This window comes from Anomaloglossus baeobatrachus, chromosome 6, assembly GCF_048569485.1.
Source record: "Anomaloglossus baeobatrachus isolate aAnoBae1 chromosome 6, aAnoBae1.hap1, whole genome shotgun sequence".
Classification (NCBI taxonomy): Eukaryota; Metazoa; Chordata; class Amphibia; order Anura; family Aromobatidae; genus Anomaloglossus; species Anomaloglossus baeobatrachus.
This window is the reverse complement of record NC_134358.1, coordinates 564,253,039-564,273,038: the sequence shown is the minus strand read 5'-3', so window position 1 is coordinate 564,273,038 and position 20,000 is coordinate 564,253,039. Positions and strand designations below refer to the sequence as shown.

The following is a 20,000-nucleotide window of genomic DNA, read 5'->3' as shown; positions in this document are numbered from 1 at the left end:
ACATTTCTATCTATTTGTTTTGTGGTTTTTGTGTGCAGAATACATTTTTCTTAATACATTCTATTTTGTTAATGACAATTATTAACCTGGGCGAAGCCGGGTAGTACAGCTAGTATATATATATATATATATATATATATATAAAAGAGACAGACAGGGAAAGAGACAGAGAGATAGAGACAGACAGGGAAAGAGACAGACAGAGACAGACAGTAAAAGAGACAGACAGAGACAGACGATTAAAGAGACAGACAGAGACAGACGGTGAAAGAGACAGACAGAGACAGACGGGGAAAGAGACAGACAGAGACAGACCTGGAAAGAGACTGACAGAGACAGACGGGGAAAGAGACAGACGGGAAAAGAGACAGATGGGGAAAGAGACAGACAGACATGCAGACAGGGACAGAGACAGGCAGACAGGGAAGAAGGAGACAACCAGAGAGACAGACAAAGATAGATGGGGAAAGACACAGACCTTGATAGAGACAGACGGGGAAAGAGACAGAGAAATAGAGACAGACAGGGAAAGAGACAGACAGGAAAAGACACAAAGAGACAGGGAGACAGACGGGGAAAGAAACACACCTGGGAAATAGACAGACCTGGAAAGAGACAGATGGGGAAAGAAACAGAGAGATAGAGACAGAAAAAAAAGAGACAGACAGAGACAGGCAGACGGGAAAAGAGACAGACCTGTAAAGAGACAGACATGGAAAGAGACAGACCTGGAAAGAGACAGACGGAGCACATTACTTGGCCAATTTAGTTAAATCTGTGTGAAATATCTGTGGTGTTGAAATATATGTTGTGAAATGCTTCTATTAGCTTAGTTTTTGCCTTTTAATAATTACATTTCTATTTGTTTTGTGGTGTTTGTGTGCAGAATACATTTTTGTTAATACATTCTATGTTGTTAACAGCAGTTATTAACCCGGGCGAAGCTAGTGTTAATATATTTACAAAATTGTGGAAAAATATATATATAATGGGGTTTTTTTAACAGTACATGTGTACATGGTCTTCATAAGAAGCAAAAGATAAATTGTCTCCCCAGTATACATAGTATTTTAATACTAATGATAATCAGTTTTTCTGTTAATTTATTAAGTAATCTTTACATAAAGTTATATAACAAAATACTGCCTAACAGTAGCCACCACTAGAGGGAGCCCAGTGCACACTCACTGTGTTAATAATCTGCAGCAACCTATTCAGCTCCCTCTAGTGGTGGCCTCAAGTTACTGCAATACTATCAGTAAACTTCAGGTCAATGCAGGGAATTTAGACCTTTCCATCAGAAAAACAGCTGTTATTGCTGCAGTGATATACATAAAAAATAATTTGTGCAAAATGTAGCTATTTAAATTGAAAAAATAAAACTGTATAATTCCCTGTAGGGTTTTATTCACATGCAACATTTTTATTTCCTATTAATCCTTCCTTTATTTTCCCACAGGTTACATTATAGCAAAAAGGTCAAATCATTCTGTATTATATCATTAAATAAGATAAATATATTATCTTCTGTTTTAGGGTGCCCGGGTATGTGGGATAACATAACCTGCTGGATGCCTGCAGTGGTGGGCAAGATTGCTTTTATCCGATGCCCAGCGTGGTTCAGCATGATCGAATCTGAGGATGGTAAGAATCAACTGATGTTATGAATGTGATATATCACCTGACACTGCCTTTCTTAAATATGTCACATACGAGGAAAACTGGGAGCTCCCCCTAGTGGTGACTGCAGACAGGATCTTATCATGTGTCTCTGTATACAGGGAGCTCCTCCTAGTGGTGACTGCAGACAGGATCTTATCATGTGTCTCTGTATACAGGGAGCTCCTCCTAGTGGTGGCTGCAGACAGAATCTTATCATGTATCTCTGTATACAGGGAGCTCCCCCTAGTGGTGACTGCAGACAGAATCTTATCATGTATCTCTGTATACAGGGAGCTCCCCCTAGTGGTGACTGAAGACAAAATATTATCATGTATCTCTGTATACAGGGAGCTCCCCCTAGTGGTGACTGAAGACAGTATCTTATCATGAATCTCTGTTTACAGAGAGCTCCCCCTAGTGGTGGCTGCAGACAGAATATTATCATGTATCTCTGTATACAGGGAGCTCCCCCTAGTGGTGACTGAAGACAGTATCTTATCATGAATCTCTGTTTACAGAGAGCTCCCCCTAGTGGTGGCTGCAGACAGGATCTTATCATGTATCTCTGTATACAGGGAGCTCCCCCTAGTGATGGCTGCAGAAAGGATCTTATCATGTATCTCTGTATACAGGGAGCTCCCCCTAGTGGTGTCTGCAGACAGGATCTTATCATGTATCTCTGTATACAGGGAGCTCCCTCTAGTGGTGACTGCAGACAGAATCTTATCATGTATCTCTGTATACAGGGAGCTCCTCCTAGTGGTGACTGCAGACAGAATCTTATCATGTATCTCTGTATACAGGGAGCTCCCCCTAGTGGTGACTGCAGACAGAATCTTATCATGTATCTCTGTATACAGGGATCTCCCCCTAGTGGTGGCTGCATACAGGATCTTATCATGTATCTCTGTATACAGGGAGCTCCCCCTAGTGGTGACTGCAGACAGGATCTTATCATGTATCTCTGTATACCGGGAGCTCCCCCTAGTGGTGGCTGCAGACAGGATCTTATCATGTATCTCTGTATACAGGGAGCTCCCTCTAGTGGTGGCTGCAGACAGGATCTTATCATGTATCTCTGTATACAGGGAGCTCCCTCTAGTGGTGGCTGCAGACAGGATCTTATCATGTATCTCTGTATACAGGGAGCTCCCTCTAGTGGTGGCTGCAGACAGGATCTTATCATGTATCTCTGTATACAGGGAGCTCCCCCTAGTGGTGGCTGCAGACAGGATCTTATCATGTATATCTGTATACAGGGAGCTCCCCCTAGTGGTGACTACAGACAGGATCTTATCATGTATCTCTGTATACAGGGAGCTCCCCCTAGTGGTGGCTGCAGACAGGATCTTATCATGTATCTCTGTATACAGGGAGCTCCCCCTAGTGGTGACTACAGACAGGATCTTATCATGTATCTCTGTATACAGGGAGCTCCCTCTAGTGGAGGCTGCAGACAGGATCTTATCATGTATCTCTGTATACAGGGAGCTCCCTCTAGTGGTGGCTGCAGACAGGATCTTATCATGTATCTCTGTATACAGGGAGCTCCCCCTAGTGGTGTCTGCAGACAGGATCTTATCATGTATCTCTGTATACAGGGAGCTCCCTCTAGTGGTGGCTGTAGACAGGATCTTATCATGTATCTCTTTATACAGGGAGCTCCTACTAGTGGTGGCTGAAGGCAAACCAAATTATCTATTTGGATCTGTCTTTGCAGAGGATTCTCTATCAGAAAAATAGAATTCCAAGCCCTATGAAAAAAAATTCTTTAATTGTTTTGCAAAGAATTTTGTATCTAAAATTGAAATGGTGTAACAAAAAGCTGTGTATATGGTTAGTAAAGGGGTTTCTTTCCTTTACCTTCATCATAGGACATAAGTAAAGGCGTTGTCTATTAGGGACAACCTTCCCTTGACATGAGCACTACCTCCGTTGCCTCCGGGTCCTGGTACAGCTGCACATTGATCAGCCGGTGATGGATCAGACGTGCAGACGTCATTATGTGACACCCCCCGTACCGCGCCGCCTGCTCCCGGTTGCTGTGACTACAGAACGAGTCTTATTTTTGTATCTTGTGCTGTTTGTCTAATTAGGGAGCGATAATCAGGTAGCGGCAGGTGCAGCGGCGAAACACCGACAGCGAATCACTGCATGAAAAATGGAGCTAATTCCCTATTATCGGAAAGAAAAAGAAATAAGGATTTTGTCCACAGCTGTTGGGTTTTCCACGTAACGTTGTTCCTGGTGACAATCTGCACAGTCTGCTATCGGTTACATTGTATTTTCTCCGTGTTATCCTCCAGCTCTGATATATGGAAAGATTATCCAGGTTGGATTTCTAAAAGAAAACAGATCATACAAATACAGACCATCAGGGAAAACTGCATGTGCATCCAACCTCAGAGATCCGGAATATGAAGGAAAGGCTCATTATAAGCCTCCATGGGAGCTGTCTACATCCATATACAAAGTTCTCCCCCTAGTGGATGCTCATGGTAGCTAATTTGTCAATAAAAAGGAGTGGAAGCCAATACAGTCATATGAAAAAGTTTGAGCACCCCTATTAATGTTAACCTTTTTTCTTTATAACAATTTGGGTTTTTGCTATTTCAATGTCATATATCTAATAACTGATGGACTGAGTAATATTTCTGGATTGAAATGAGGTTTTTTGCACTAACAGAAAATGTGCAATCCGCATTTAAACAAAATTTGACCGATGCAAAAGTATGGGCACCCTTATCAATTTCTTGATTTGAACACTCCTAACTACTTTTTACTGACTTACTAATGCACTAAATTGGTTTTGTAACCTCATTGAGCTTTGAGCTTCATAGGCAGGTGTATCCAATCATGAGAAAAGGTATTTAAGGTGGCCACTTGCAAGTTGTTCTCCTATTTGAATCTCCTATAAAGAGTGGCATCATGGGCTCCTCAAAACAACTCTCAAATGATCTGAAAACAAAGATTATTCAACATAGTTGTTCAGGGGAAGGTACAAAAAGTTGTCTCAGAGATTTAAACTGTCAGTTTCCACTGTGAGGAACATAGTAAGGAAATGGAAGAACACAGGTACAGTTCTTGTTAAGCCCAGAAGTGGCAGGCCAAGAAAAATATCAGAAAGGCAGAGAAGAAGAATGGAGAGAACAGTCAAGGACAATCCACAGACCACCTCCAAAGACCTGCAGCATCATCTTGCTGCAGATGGTGTCACTGTGCATCGGTCAACAATACAGCGCACGTTGCACAAGGAGAAGCTGTATGGGAGAGTGATGCGAAAGAAGCCGTTTCTGCAAGCACGCCACAAACAGAGTCGCCTGAGGTATGCAAAAGCACATTTGGACAAGCCAGTTACATTTTGGAAGAAGGTCCTGTGGACTGATGAAACAAAGATTGAGTTGTTTGGTCATACAAAAAGGCGTTATGCATGGAGGCAAAAAAACACGCCATTCCAAGAAAAGCACTTGCTACCCACAGTGAAATTTGGTGGAGGTTCCATCATGCTTTGGGGCTGTGTGGCCAATGCCGGCACCGGGAATCTTGTTAAAGTTGAGGGTCGCATGGATTCAACTCAGTATCAGCAGATTCTTGACAATAATGTGCAAGAATCAGTGACGAAGTTGAAGTTACGCAGGGGATGGATATTTCAGCAAGACAATGACCCAAAACACCGCTCCAAATCTACTCAGGCATTCATGCAGAGGAACAATTACAATGTTCTGGAATGGTCATCCCAGTCCCCAGACCTGAATATCATTGAACATCTGTGGGATGATGTGATGCGGCTGTCCATGCTCGGCGACCATCAAACGTAACTGAACTGGAATTGTTTTGTAACCAGGAATGGTCAAATCTACCTTCATCCAGGATCCAGGAACTCATTAACAGCTACAGAAAGCGACTAGAGGCTGCGATTGCTGCAAAAGGAGGATCTACAAAGTATTAATGTCACTTTTATGTTGAGGTGCCCATACTTTTGCACTGGTCAAATTGTGTTTAAATGCGGATTGCACATTTTCTGTTAGTACAATAAACCTCATTTCAATCCAGAAATATTACTCAGTCCATCAGTTATTAGATATATGACACTGAAATAGCAAAAACCCAAATTGTTATAAAGAAAAAAGGTTAACATTAATAGGGGTGCCCAAACTTTTTCATATGATTGTAGCTATAGTAGATTATGGACTCTTTGCTGGGATCCTTAGACAAGGTTCACATCATGTCTGCCCCTATCGCCAGTGACTCCATCAGGGCTTATGTCCAAACCCCACAAATTGTGATTCAGATGTATGCACTGATATAATGGCCTCTCACTATAATAATGCAGTATGGGCTGTCATGTATCATTGTCATCGATATAATAATATATCTTAGTTAATGTGGTCAACAAGACGAGAATTGGCCAATTTGTGCACTAAGAAACTTGATTTTATAAGTGAATTCTATACACCAGTAATACAGTCCAAATGTCATATATTCAATGTATACGGATCTTTTAGTGCTTACAGAGGATACTGTATCATTTTTTTGTTTTCTATATAGTCATAGCAGCTTGCATCATTTCACACTTTTATTCTGTTCAGATGTACTGGTCAGTATTTTGTTTTGCTCTGTTTCTTGCATACAGATTTATACATCCACCACTAGAGGGAGCTCACTACATACAGATTTATACAGTGACCACTAGAGGGAGCTCATTACATACAGATTTATACAGCCACCACTAGAGGGAGCTCACTATATACAGATTTATACAGCCACCACTAGAGGAGCTCACTACATACAGATTTATACAGTCACCACTAGAGGGAGCTCACTACATACAGATTTATACAGCCACCACTAGAGGGAGCTCACTACATACAAATTTATACATCCACCACTAGAGGGAGCTCACTACATACAGATTTATACAGCCACCACTAGAGGGAGCTCACTACATACAGATTTATACAGCCACCACTAAGGGGAGCTCACTACATACAGATTTATACAGCCACCGCTAGAGGGAGCTCACTACATACAGATTTATACAGCCACCACTAGAGGGAGCTCACTACATACAGATTTATACATCCACCACTAGAGGGAGCTCACTACATACAGATTTATACATCCACCACTAGAGGGAGCTCACTTCATACAGATTTATACAGCCACCACTAGAGGAAGATCTCTACATACAGATTTATACAGTCACCACTAGAGGGACCTCACTACATACAGATTTATACAGCCACCACTAGAGGAAGCTCACTACATACAGATTTATACAGCCACCACTAGAGGAAGCTCACTACATACAGATTTATACAGCCACCACTAGAGGGAGCTCACTACATACAGATTTATACAGCTACCACTAGAGGGAGCTCACTACATACAGATTTATACATCCACCACTAGAGGGAGCTCACTACATACAGATTTATACAGCCACCACCAGAGGGAGCTCACTACATACAGATTTATACAGCCACCACTAGAGGGAGCTCACTACATACAGATTTATACAGCTACCACTAGAGGGAGCTCACTACATACAGATTTATACAGCTACCACTAGAGGGAGCTCACTACATACAGATTTATACATCCACCACTAGAGGGAGCTCACTACATACAGATTTATACAGCCACCACTAGGGGGAGCTCACTACATACAGATTTATACAGCCACCACTAGAGGGAGCTCACTACATACAGATTTATACAGCCTCCACTAGAGGGAGCTCACTACATACAGATTTATACAGCTACCACTAGAGGGAGCTCACTACATACAGATTTATACATCCACCACTAGAGTGAGCTCACTACATACAGATTTATACAGCCACCACTAGAGGGAGCTCACTACATACAGATTTATACATCCACCACTAGAGGGAACTCACTACATACAGATTTATACAGCCACCACCAGAGGAAGCTCACTACATACAGATTTATACATCCACCACTAGAGGGAGCTCACTACATACAGATTTATACAGCCACCACCAGAGGGAGCTCTCTACATACAGATTTATACAGCCACCACTAGAGGGAGCTCACTACATACAGATTTATACAGCCACCACCAGAGGGAGCTCACTACATACAGATTTATACATTCACCACTAGAGGGAGCTCACTATATACAGATTTATACAGCCACCACTAGAGGAGCTCACTACATACAGATTTATACAGCTACCACTAGAGGGAGCTCACTACATACAGATTTATACAGCTACCACTAGAGGGAGCTCACTACATACAGATTTATACATCCACCACTAGAGGGAGCTCACTACATACAGATTTATACAGCCACCACTAGGGGGAGCTCACTACATACAGATTTATACAGCCACCACTAGAGGGAGCTCACTACATACAGATTTATACAGCCACCACTAGAGGGAGCGCACTACATACAGATTTATACAGTCACCACTAGAGGGAGCTCACTACATACAGATTTATACAGCCACCACTAGAGGGAGCTCACTACATACAGATTTATACAGCCACCACTAGAGGGAGCTCACTACATACAGATTTATACAGACACCACTAGAGGGAGCTCACTACATACAGCTTTATACAGACACCACTAGAGGAAGCTCACTACATACAGATTTATACAGCCACCACTAGAGGGAGCTCACTACATACAGATTTATACAGCCACCACTAGAGGGAGCTCACTACATACAGATTTATACAGCCACCACTAGAGGGAGCTCACTACATACAGCTTTATACAGACACCACTAGAGGAAGCTCACTACATACAGATTTATACAGCCACCACTAGAGGGAGCTCACTACATACAGATTTATACAGCCACCACTAGGGGGAGCTCACTACATACAGATTTATACATCCACCACTAGGGGGGAGCTCACTACATACAGATTTATACAGCCACCACTAGAGGGAGCTCACTACATACAGATTTATACAGCCACCACTAGAAGGAGCTCACTACATACAGATTTATACAGCCACCACTAGAGGGAGCTCACTACATACAGATTTATACAGACACCACTAGAGGGAGTTCGCTTCATGACATCTCTTGTATTTCAATTATTGCTCAATCATGCCTGTATTGTGCTGTATACTTTTAAATTCAGTTGTATTCATGCAAAATGTAGATCCAAAATGACAATTAGCATATGTTTTTTGAGCAACTGTCTTCTTAGATCCAGTTTCAATTTAACAAAAAATATGGAATATTATGTTGAATAGGACTGACATGAATAAATATTTTTAGCTAATAGTTATAGCGCCCTCTGCTGATGGGTGAGGGCATCACACTGTTCCTCCTGTATCAGGATTAGTGGTGATCTGTGATTCTTCCATATAATGCAGCGCACAAGTTAAAATCTACAAAATAAAACCTGATGGAAACATGAGAACAGATGTGATTCAGTATATATTATGTGGGCTGCGCGTCGCATGAGGATCTGGGACTCGGTGTGATGAATTTAGGTAGATAAATGACACCCAGCAATATTGAGCAGTGACACAAGCGTGAGTCACGCTGACGTAAATTGGTCCAAGTCCAGAACTGATTGTCTCAGAGTCCTGCTACTGCCCTCTAGAGGTTATACATGGGGAATTGCAGCATGAAGAGCTGATATGTACATACAGTATATATTCACTAGTTTTCTGCATGAATGTGTAACACATAAAAATACATTAAAAATAATAATGGAAATCCCCATCCATATGTCTTCAAACCAATCGTAATTAGTGAGTGTGAGAGTTTTCACAGTGATTTTTAGGGCTTTAATGCAAAACTTTGAATTGTCATAGCACCCCCCACTGATTTGATAAAAGTAAAAAATCTAGTAACTACTAAAGGAAGATAAGTACATACAGCTTTATACAGCCACTACTAGAGGGAGCTCACTACATACAGCTTTATACAGCCACCACTAGAGGGAGCTCACTACATACAGGTTTATACAGCCACCACTAGGGGGAGCTCACTACATACAGATTTATACAGCCACCACTAGAGGGAGATCACTACATACAGATTTATACAGCCACCACTAGAGGGAGCTCACTACATACAGGTTTATACAGCCACCACTAGAGGGAGCTCACTATATACAGATTTATACAGCCACCACTAGAGGGAGCTCACTACATACAGCTTTATACAGCCACCACTAGAGGGAGCTCACTACATACAGGTTTATACAGCCACCACTAGAGGGAGCTCACTTTATACAGATTTATACAGCCACCACTAGAGGGAGCTCACTACATACAGATTTATACAGCCACCACTAGAGGGAGCTCACTACATACAGATTTATACAGCCACCACTAGAGGGAGCTCACTACATACAGATTTATACAGCCACCACTAGAGGGAGCTCACTACATACAGATTTATACAGCCACCACTAGAGGAAGCTCACTACATACAGATTTTTACAGCCACCACTAGAGGGAGCTCACTACATACAGATTTATACAGCCACCACTAGAGGGAGCTCACTACATACAGATTTATACAGCCACCACTAGGGGGAGCTCACTACATACAAATTTATACAGCCACCACTAGAGGTAGCTCACTACATACAGATTTATACAGCCACCACTAGAGGGAGCTCACTACATACAGATTTATACAGCCACCACTAGGGGGAGCTCACTACATATAGATTTATACAGCCACCACTAGAGGGAGCTCACTACATACAGATTTTTACAGCCACCACTAGAGGGAGCTCACTACATACAGATTTATACAGCCACTACTAGAGGGAGCTCACTACATACAGATTTATACAGCCACCACTAGAGGGAGCTCACTACATACAGATTTATACAGCCACCACTAGAGGGAGCTCATTACATACAGATTTATACAGCCACCACTAGAGGGAGCTCACTACATATAGATTTATACAGCCACTACTAGGGGGAGCTAACTACATACAGATTTATACAGCCACCACTAGAGGGAGCTCATTACATACAGATTTATACAGCCACCACTAGAGGGAGCTCACTACATACAGATTTATACAGCCACCACTAGAGGGAGCTCACTACATACAGATTTATACAGCCACTACTAGGGGGAGCTAACTACATACAGATTTATACAGCCACCACTAGAGGGAGCTCACTACATACAGATTTATACAGCCACCACTAGAGGGAGCTCACTACATACAGATTTATACAGCCACCACTAGAGGGAGCTCACTACATACAGATTTATACAGCCACCACTAGAGGGAGCTCACTACATACAGATTTATACAGCCTCCACTAGAGGGAGCTCACTACATACAGATTTATACAGCCACCACTAGAGGGAGCTCACTACATTAAATTTGTATGAAACCTCTAATGGTGAGTGTCAGTTTTCCCTACAGCACCCCTGCAGGAGAAATGGAGTATTGCATTGTATCTATTGAAATCAATAAGGTATTCACATAATGCATGAAAGTCCTTCAGAGAGAAATGCTTTTTGTAGCCTCTTGGGGTAATAGACGAGGATCCCTTGTATTAACCCGTTATTCCCCAGTATAGTCTTTGTCCGTCATTGGCTGGTTTTCGTTGCAGTGTGTTTTTTTTGCTTTTTATCATTGCTCTGAGATAAAGAGAAAGGATAAGCCGATGGTGAAAGCAGATTTCCTCGTCCTCGCTCCCCAGATGCACATTTTATCAAATTAACTATTCATTAGTTTGCCCACATATAGCAGCTGGACAGCAGCGTCGCCTGTTCTCTTGTAGCAGCCATGGTTAAACAAACAAATAATATACAGAACATGTCTGAGCTCCGCGCACATTTATTATTTAGGAGCCAAAAGTGGGGAAAATGCAGATTATCTGACGGTCCTGTAAACCCCCGCGCCGGCCGCAGGGGGAAGGTATAAGGCTATGTGCGCACTTACCGGATTTTTCGCGGATTTTGCCGCGGATTTGCTGCATGTTTCGCTGCAGAAAATGTTCATAACATCTCTGCAGTGAATCACCGGCAAATCCTATGGAGAAAAAAAATCCTGTGCGCACTGGGCGGAATTTGACAGCTGCATGTTTTGCTGCGGGAATCCCGCAGCAAAAACAAGTGCATGTCACTTCTTTTCCGCACATCGCTGCGGGATTTCACTCCATTGACTCAATGTTAATCATGAAATCCCGCAGGGAATAACGCAGGCAGCAAATTCTGTGCGGTTCACTGCGTTTTCCTGCGTTATTCCCTGCGGTATTTTGCGGTTTACCTCCGGTAATGTGCATCACTTGCTTGCGGTTTTGCAGGGAAGTGATGTCCTTACAGGAACAGGAAGTCGTGCAGAGAGTAAACACACACACATCACACTCACACACACAGAACACATCACAGACATAGAACACATAGAACACACATAGAAAGAAAACGGAAATATAGAAAAAAAAGAACGTGGGCTCCGCTGCATATTTACCGTCCAGCCGAGGTAAGCACACAGCGGCGGCCCGGTATTCTCAGGCTGGGGAGGGAGAGGGGCAGGGGTAATGTCCCCCGCCTCACTCCCCCTCCGGCAGCCGAGAATATCAGCCGCAGCTGCCCCGGCACTGTCGCATGCATTATGCGGCAGCACCGGGAGTGTCCTCGGCTCTTCTTGCCGCCGTGTAGCAGTGGTGACAAGGTAATACAAGGGGTTAATGGTGATGGGGACCACCGCCATTAACCCCAGGCTTGATCATGGCAGCGTCTATGTGACAGCTGACATGATCAACCCGTAAGTAAAGTGAAAAAAACACAGACACCGAAAAATCCTTTATTTTAAATAAAACCAACAAGCCTCGTTCACCATTTTATTAACCCCTCCCAAACAAAGCTCCGGCGTAATCCACAGGTCCGACGTCCTGCACTGCTGACATCCAGCCGCGACTGTCACAGACACAGGCTGAATGCAGCAGACAGCAGAGGTAATTACCGGTCATTTCCCACGGCCGGTAATGTGAACTCACTGCCGACCGTAGGAAATGCAGCGATCTGTCCTCTATCTATCCCTCTATCTATCCCTCTATCTATCTGTCTGTCTATCTATCTATCCCTCTATCTATTCTTCTGTCTATCTACTATCAGAATTAAATGTATTTTTTTTTTTTTCTTCAATGTGCTTTATTGCATTGAATGCAATAAAGCACATCCCAACCCGCACGCGGCAAAACCGCGGCAATACCGCGAACAATACCGCGGTAAAGCTGCGGCAAACCGCGGCAAACCGCATGCGGTTTTCGGGTGCGGTTTCCCGCGGTTTTTTACCGCGGGTGCGGTAATCTTTGAGAGGATGCGGAATTTTCTCAAGAAAATTCCATTTCCCAGTGCGCACAGAGCCTAATAGTCTGCTTGTTATAATGGGAGCAAACGCTGTGAAATATGGCGGAGTACCGACACATCACTGCGGGAAAGATGATCCATTACCGTGCAAAGAAATCACAGGAGACACCAGACCCCCCGGCGCCCCCTGCAGGAAATATTCCAGAATTGTACCTGGATGTAGTAGAGCTGTGTTTACTCCTAGGAAAAGTGGACAACACGCAATATGGCCATTACTAGGACTATATCTTTAACCCTGAGCTGAACCCGGCGTACGGCAGATTCACAGACATGGTCACGGCTCGAGTGGAAAGCTTCATATAGATTATGTGGATTTACATGGGACTGAAAACCGACTATATTACCAAGTTAGATGAACAAAAGTTCCTCTTGAAAAATCTTCTTCAAGGTCGTCTGTCACAGGTGATAGACAGTCCTATGGTGTCCGGCTATAGAAGGTTGCAGTGTTTGGCTGCAAAAATTGTTCCCTGGTGTTCTATCATCCCTTTTCCTCTAGGACCATGTGGTGTTGTTTAGCCTGTCAGCTGCTGTTCATCAGTACTTTCCTTGCTTATATACGGGTGTGTCACGGGTAACAGACAGTCCTGTGGTGTCCGGCTATAGAAGGTCACAGTATTTGGCTGCACAAACTGCTCCCTGACCTTCTATTACTCCTGCTTGGTTTTCATCCCTTTTCCTCTAGGACTATGTGGCATTGTTCAGCCCGTCAATTGTTGTTTATCAGCACTTTCCTTGTCTATATACACCTTCACTTCCTATTACTTGGTGCTAGTGATATTTGATATATCTCTATCATGTGTTCAGTGCAAGCAGGCGGCTTGCATGCATCAGGAGAATCTTGGTGACTGTTGCAGCTTCTCTACCTGAGTCATCTAGACATAAGTTGTTTGTTGTTTTCCACTTGTTTGTTTTCCCTGGTTCTTATTTACAGATTAGTGGGGTCAACGAAGAGCTCATCCCATTCATTTACTACCTAAGGCCCAGATCAGGGTCAGTCTAGGGTCAGGTATCCGGCTCGCCGCATAGGTGCATAACCTATCTAGGGTGGTAACGGAAGCCAAGGCCCAGATCAGGGTCATCCAGGGTCAGGTGTCCGGCTCGGCGCTTAGGTACAGAACCTATCTAGGGTGGTAACGGAAGCCAGGGCCCAGATCAGGGTCATCTACAGTCAGGTATCCGGCTCGGCGCTTAGGTACAGAACCTATCTATGGTGGTAACGGAAGCCGGGGCCCAGATCAGGGTCATCTAGAGTCAGGTATCCGGCTCGGTGCTTAGGTACAGAACCTATCTAGAGTGGTGAGGGAAGCCGGGGCCCAGATCAGGGTCATCCAGGGTCAGGTATCCTGCTCGGCGCGTAGGTGCATAACCTATCTAGAGTGGTGAGGGAAGCCGGGGCCCAGATCAGGGTCATCTAGAGTCAGGTATCCGGCTCGGCGCTTAGGTACAGAACCTATCTAGAGTGGTGAGGGAAGCCGGGGCCCAGATCAGGGTCATCCAGGGTCAGGTATCCGGCTCGGCGCTTAGGTACAGAACCTATCTATGGTGGTAACGGAAGTCGGGGCCCAGATCAGGGTCATCTAGAGTCAGGTATCCGGCTCGGCGCTTAGGTACAGAACCTATCTAGAGTGGTGAGGGAAGCCGGGGCCCAGATCAGGGTCATCCAGGGTCAGGTATCCGGCTCGGCGCTTAGGTACAGAACCTATCTATGGTGGTAACGGAAGCCGGGGCCCAGATCAGGGTCATCTAGAGTCAGGTATCCGGCTCGGCGCGTAGGTACATAACTTATCTAGAGTGGTGAGGGAAGCCGGGGCCCAGATCAGGGTCATCCAGGGTCAGGTATCCTGCTCGGCGCGTAGGTGCATAACCTATCTAGGGTGGTGAGGGAAGCCAGGGCCCAGATCAGGGTCATCCAGGGTCAGGTATCCGGCTTGGCGCATAGGTACAGAACCTATCTAGGGTGGTGAGAGAAGACAGGACCCAGATCAGGGTCATCCAGGGTCAGGTATCCGGCTCGGCGCATAGGTGCATAACCTATCTAGGGTGGTGAGGGAAGCCAGGACCCAGATCAGGGTCATCCAGGGTCAGGTATCCGGCTCGGCGCATAGGTACAGAACCTATCTAGGGTGGTAACGGAAGCCAAGGCCCAGATCAGGGTCATCCAGGGTCAGGTATCCGGCTCGGCGCGTAGGTACATAACTTATCTAGGGTTGTGAGGGAAGCCGGGGCCCAGATCAGGGTCATCCAGGGTCAGGTATCCGGCTTGGCGCATAGGTACAGAACCTATCTAGGGTGGTGAGAGAAGACAGGACCCAGATCAGGGTCATCCAGGGTCAGGTATCCGGCTCGGCGCGTAGGTGCATAACCTATCTAGGGTGGTGAGGGAAGCCAGGGCCCAGATCAGGGTCATCCAGGGTCAGGTATCCGGCTTGGCGCATAGGTACAGAACCTATCTAGGGTGGTGAGAGAAGACAGGACCCAGATCAGGGTCATCCAGGGTCAGGTATCCGGCTCGGCGCATAGGTGCATAACCTATCTAGGGTGGTGAGGGAAGCCAGGACCCAGATCAGGGTCATCCAGGGTCAGGTATACGGCTCGGCGCATAGGTACAGAACCTATCTAGGGTGGTAACGGAAGCCAAGGCCCAGATCAGGGTCATCCAGGGTCAGGTATCCGGCTTGGCGCATAGGTACAGAACCTATCTAGGGTGGTGAGAGAAGACAGGACCCAGATCAGGGTCATCCAGGGTCAGGTATCCGGCTCGGCGCGTAGGTACGGAACCTATCTGGGATGATGAGGGACCCCGGGGACCATTGGTAGGTTTAGTCAGGGGTCACCATCTCCTCCTTCCCTAGACACTTCCCTTCCCTTTCGCCATTTGCTTGGTACTTCCCCGTACCTAGTGTGACATAGTGTCAAGCTCAGAGCTGTAGTGGATGGTGAGATATGGAGCCTGAAAGTCAAAAACTCAAAACATTTGTTACCCTTTTGCTTGTCAGTGTAATGCATTTCCCTCATACTTTTGTCAGAGTTGATTGAGATTTTAGCAAGACATAGCCGGCTTGGATGTATTTCTTTGTAAGAAATGGCTTCTGTTTCACCCCTTACCCTACAGACCAAAATAGTAGAATAATGGCCAGAAATTCCTGCAGCTCCTTTAATGTTGCTGTCAGCTTTTGGCAGCCTTCCAGAAAACAGTTTTTTTCTTGTCTTTTCCTCAATCTTTGAGGAACGTAGAGTTCTAGCTAGTGTCACTGTTGTGCCCAAATTAAGCCCCTTTTTGATGACGTCTTCATAGTGTCCATGATATCTAATGGCTTAGAAGTTTTTCTCCTCACCGATAGCTTTCAACGATTAGATCCCTTTGCTGTGTTGTCAGCTGTTTACAGACCATGGCAGCTGCTTTAAAATGCAACTAAGAAAATGGCATAAAAATCCTTCTAGAACAGTGTAAAACTGTCCTGGCCCATAGGTGACATCAGCGTCGAAATCTCCTTCTTATCTCATAGAACTTCTTTTTAAATAATGATCTTTTTAAAAAATAACTGTCATTTTTTTAAAATTTGGCACACAAACAAAATAAAGGGGTGTTTACGGTTCCCCGGGTCCCGCCTCCTCCTTTAAATTACAGATAAATGTTACAACGAGACAATTAGAAGAAACATTTCATCTCAGCGTCTTTTCTTGCTAATGGTGAAATTAATTGTGTAATTAGAGCTGGAGTGTCAGCCTGAAGATGAGCCTGCGGCGGATCAGCTGCTGACGGAGTGACGGGATTTCTGTGACCGCAGTTGTCTGCTCTCAGAAAAGAGAGGAAAACTGCAATAGAAAAATCCCAGGAACAGAAATATTTATGCATTTTTTATGTATTTATGAACATTGTGCTCTAAAATGTAGATATAAAGGGCTAGGGGGGGCTGCAAAGCAGAACAATTCTACTTACCTAGCCTCCCGCGCAGCTGGAGCCTTGCTTCTGGGTCCACTCATTAACTCTCATACATATTCACTCACCATCAGTCCCAGCATCAATGATTGGTTGCAGTCAGACCGCGCCCCCACCTTGTGTGACAGCATCTGTGATTGGTTGCAGTCAGGTCAGACCGCGCCCCCACCTTGTGTGACAGCATCTGTGGTTGGTTGCAGTCAAGTGAGACCACGCCCCCACCTTGTGTGACAGCATCTGTGATTGGTTGCAGTCAGGTCAGACTGCGCCCCCACCTTGTGTGACAGCATCTGTGATTGGTTGCAGTCAGGTGAGACCGCGCCCCCACCTTGTGTGACAGCATCTGTGATTGGTTGCAGTCAGGTGAGACCGCGCCCCCACCTTGTGTGACAGCATCTGTGATTGGTTGCAGTCAGGTCAGACCGCGCCCCTACCTTGTGTGACAGCATCTGTGATTGGTTGCAGTCAGGTCAGACCGCGCCCCCCCCTTGTGTGACAGCATCTGTGATTGGTTGCAGTCAGGTCAGACCGCGCCCCCACCTTGTGTGAAAGCATCTGCGATTGGTTGCAGTCAGGTCAGACCGCGCCCCCACCTTGTGTGAAAGCATCTGTGATTGGTTGCAGTCAGGTCAGACCGCACCCTCACCTTGCGTGACAGCATCTGTGATTGGTTGCAGTCAGGTCAGACCGCGCCCCCACCTTGTGTGACAGCATCTGTGATTGGTTGCAGTCAGGTCAGACCGCGCCCCCACCTTGTGTGAAAGCATCTGCGATTGGTTGCAGTCAGGTGAGACCGCGCCCCCACCTTGTGTGACAGCATCTGTGATTGGTTGCAGTCAGGTCAGACCGTGCCCCCACCTTGTGTGACAGCATCTGTGATTGGTTGCAGTCAGGTCAGACCGTGCCCCCACCTTGTGTGACAGCATCTGTGATTGGTTGCAGTCAGGTCAGACCGCGCCCCCACCTTGTGTGACAGCATCTGTGATTGGTTGCAGTCAGGTGAGACCGCGCCCCCACCTTGTGTGACAGGGTCTGTGATTTGTTGGAATTTCACATATTGTCTGCATACCTATAGTGGTGTAAAATAAATAAATAAATTGGCGTAGGATCCCCCCATATTATGCTACCCAGCACAGATAAAGACAATGGTTACAAGCTGCAGCCTCCAGCCATGTGCTTATCTTGGCTTTGTATAAAAATAGTATAAAAATAGGAGGAGCCACATGCAGTTTTTTGATTTTCTTTTTTTTTTAAACAAATAATTAAAAAAATACGGCATGTAGTCTTCCCCCCCATTTTTGATATAAAGCCGACAGCTGGGCGCTGGTATTCTTAGGCTGGGGAGGCTCATGGTTATTGGGTAGCCCCCAGCCTAAAAAATAGCAGCCCGCTGACATCTTGGAATTGTTGCATGTGTTAGATGTGACAATTCTGGCACTTTACCCGGCTTATCTTGATTGCCCTGGTGCAGTGGCAATCAGGGTAGTATAAAGGGTTAATGACATCTCACAGCTGCCACTAAGCCATAGATTAGTAATGGGGAGAGATCTATGAGACCCCCTTATTACTAATCTGTAAGTGAAAAGAAATAAATACAAACATCGAGAAAAATCCTTTATTTCAAATAAAATACAAAAAACCTACCCTTATTCTCCAATTTATTAAACCCCAAAACACCCTGGTCTGATGTAATCCACAAGAGGTCGCACAACAATCCCGACTCTTCTATATACTGAAGTCACAGTATGTGGGCACATTAGAAAACATGACTGTCCACTGTGGCTTCAGGCAAACACTGAGCTGCAACTGTAAGTGGTGACATCACTGATTGTATGTGCGGTTACAGCTGGAGGTTCCCATGGTACCCCACCTGTGACCGCAGGTAAAATCACTTCAGGTGAACTGATTGAACTCAATGACTTCACCTCAGATGGACTAATTGAGCTCAGTGACCTCATCTCAGCTGAACTGATTGAACTTAGTGACCTCACTGATTGAACTCAGTGACCTCACCTCAAGTGAACTGATTGATCTCAGTGACCTCACCTCAGGTGAACTGATTGAACTCAGTGACTTCACCTCAGGTGTACTGATTTAACTCAGTGACCTCACCTCAAGTGAACTGATTGAACTGAATGACCTCACCTCAGGTGAACTGATTGAACTCAGTGACCTCACCTCAGGTGAACTGATTGAACTCAGTGACCTCACCTCAAGTGAACTAAATTCAATCAGACCTCCATCTCCTGGCAAAAAACTGTGCGTTTTTTTTGCCAAAGAGATACAGATTTAGTGCTGAAATTTACACACAAAATTCCTGCACCAAAGCTGCATCTCCTGGCAAAAAAAATCATATTAATACCACATGAAAACCGCATTACACTTTGATGCGCTTTTTTTGCCTGAAGATGCAGATTTGGTGCAGGAATTTGGGCTAGGGGAGGACGGTCAATCACCAGTTGTCATCATTTTCACCCTCTTCCCATTTATGGGAACATCATGACTTTCCAAATAGACCATCTGACAAGCTGAAAGGACAGCCCCAGGGCCTCCAGTGACTTGTCACCCAGTTCTGGTGATTTTCCCCCCCTCATCATTCTTCTTCTTGTTGCCGCTGCCCTCTGCGTTTGTGATGTTTTTCTAGGGATCCTGATAATCGCTCGTTATTTTTCTGTCCATTTTAATGTGTGTTTCACTGTCGCCATCTAGTGGTCACTTTGCTTATGACATCTGACTCTCTGAAAGTTTCATTCCTCTTATAACTATCCTCATATGGGGTAATGTGGCTCTGGATAAGACAAATGCCCCCCTACACCCCCCCCCCTACACCCCCCTCCACCATCTCCCAAATTCCCTCCTGTGATGACGTTTGTTCTCTGTTCCTTACAGACATGGACCTGTCGGACCGGCAGTCTCAGCTAGGTAAGAGCCCGACCACGCCACATTCACACCGGGCTTTATTGCCCCTTATTGACATCAATCTTCTTAGCTCCAAAGTAAAAATCTGCAATGGAGACCCCAAGTGTGGTGCCGCATTT

General features: G+C 45.1%; 1 protein-coding gene across 1 annotated transcript in view; it reads left to right on the top strand.

Moving 5' to 3' along the window:
- The window catches only part of LOC142243644 (pituitary adenylate cyclase-activating polypeptide type I receptor-like), a 275,726-nt gene that overhangs the window by 183,767 nt on the left and 71,959 nt on the right, over positions 1-20,000 (top strand). The window contains 2 exon segments of the mRNA XM_075315754.1: positions 1,537-1,644; positions 19,852-19,884. Of these exon segments, the coding sequence (XP_075171869.1) occupies positions 1,537-1,644; positions 19,852-19,884 (141 nt within the window).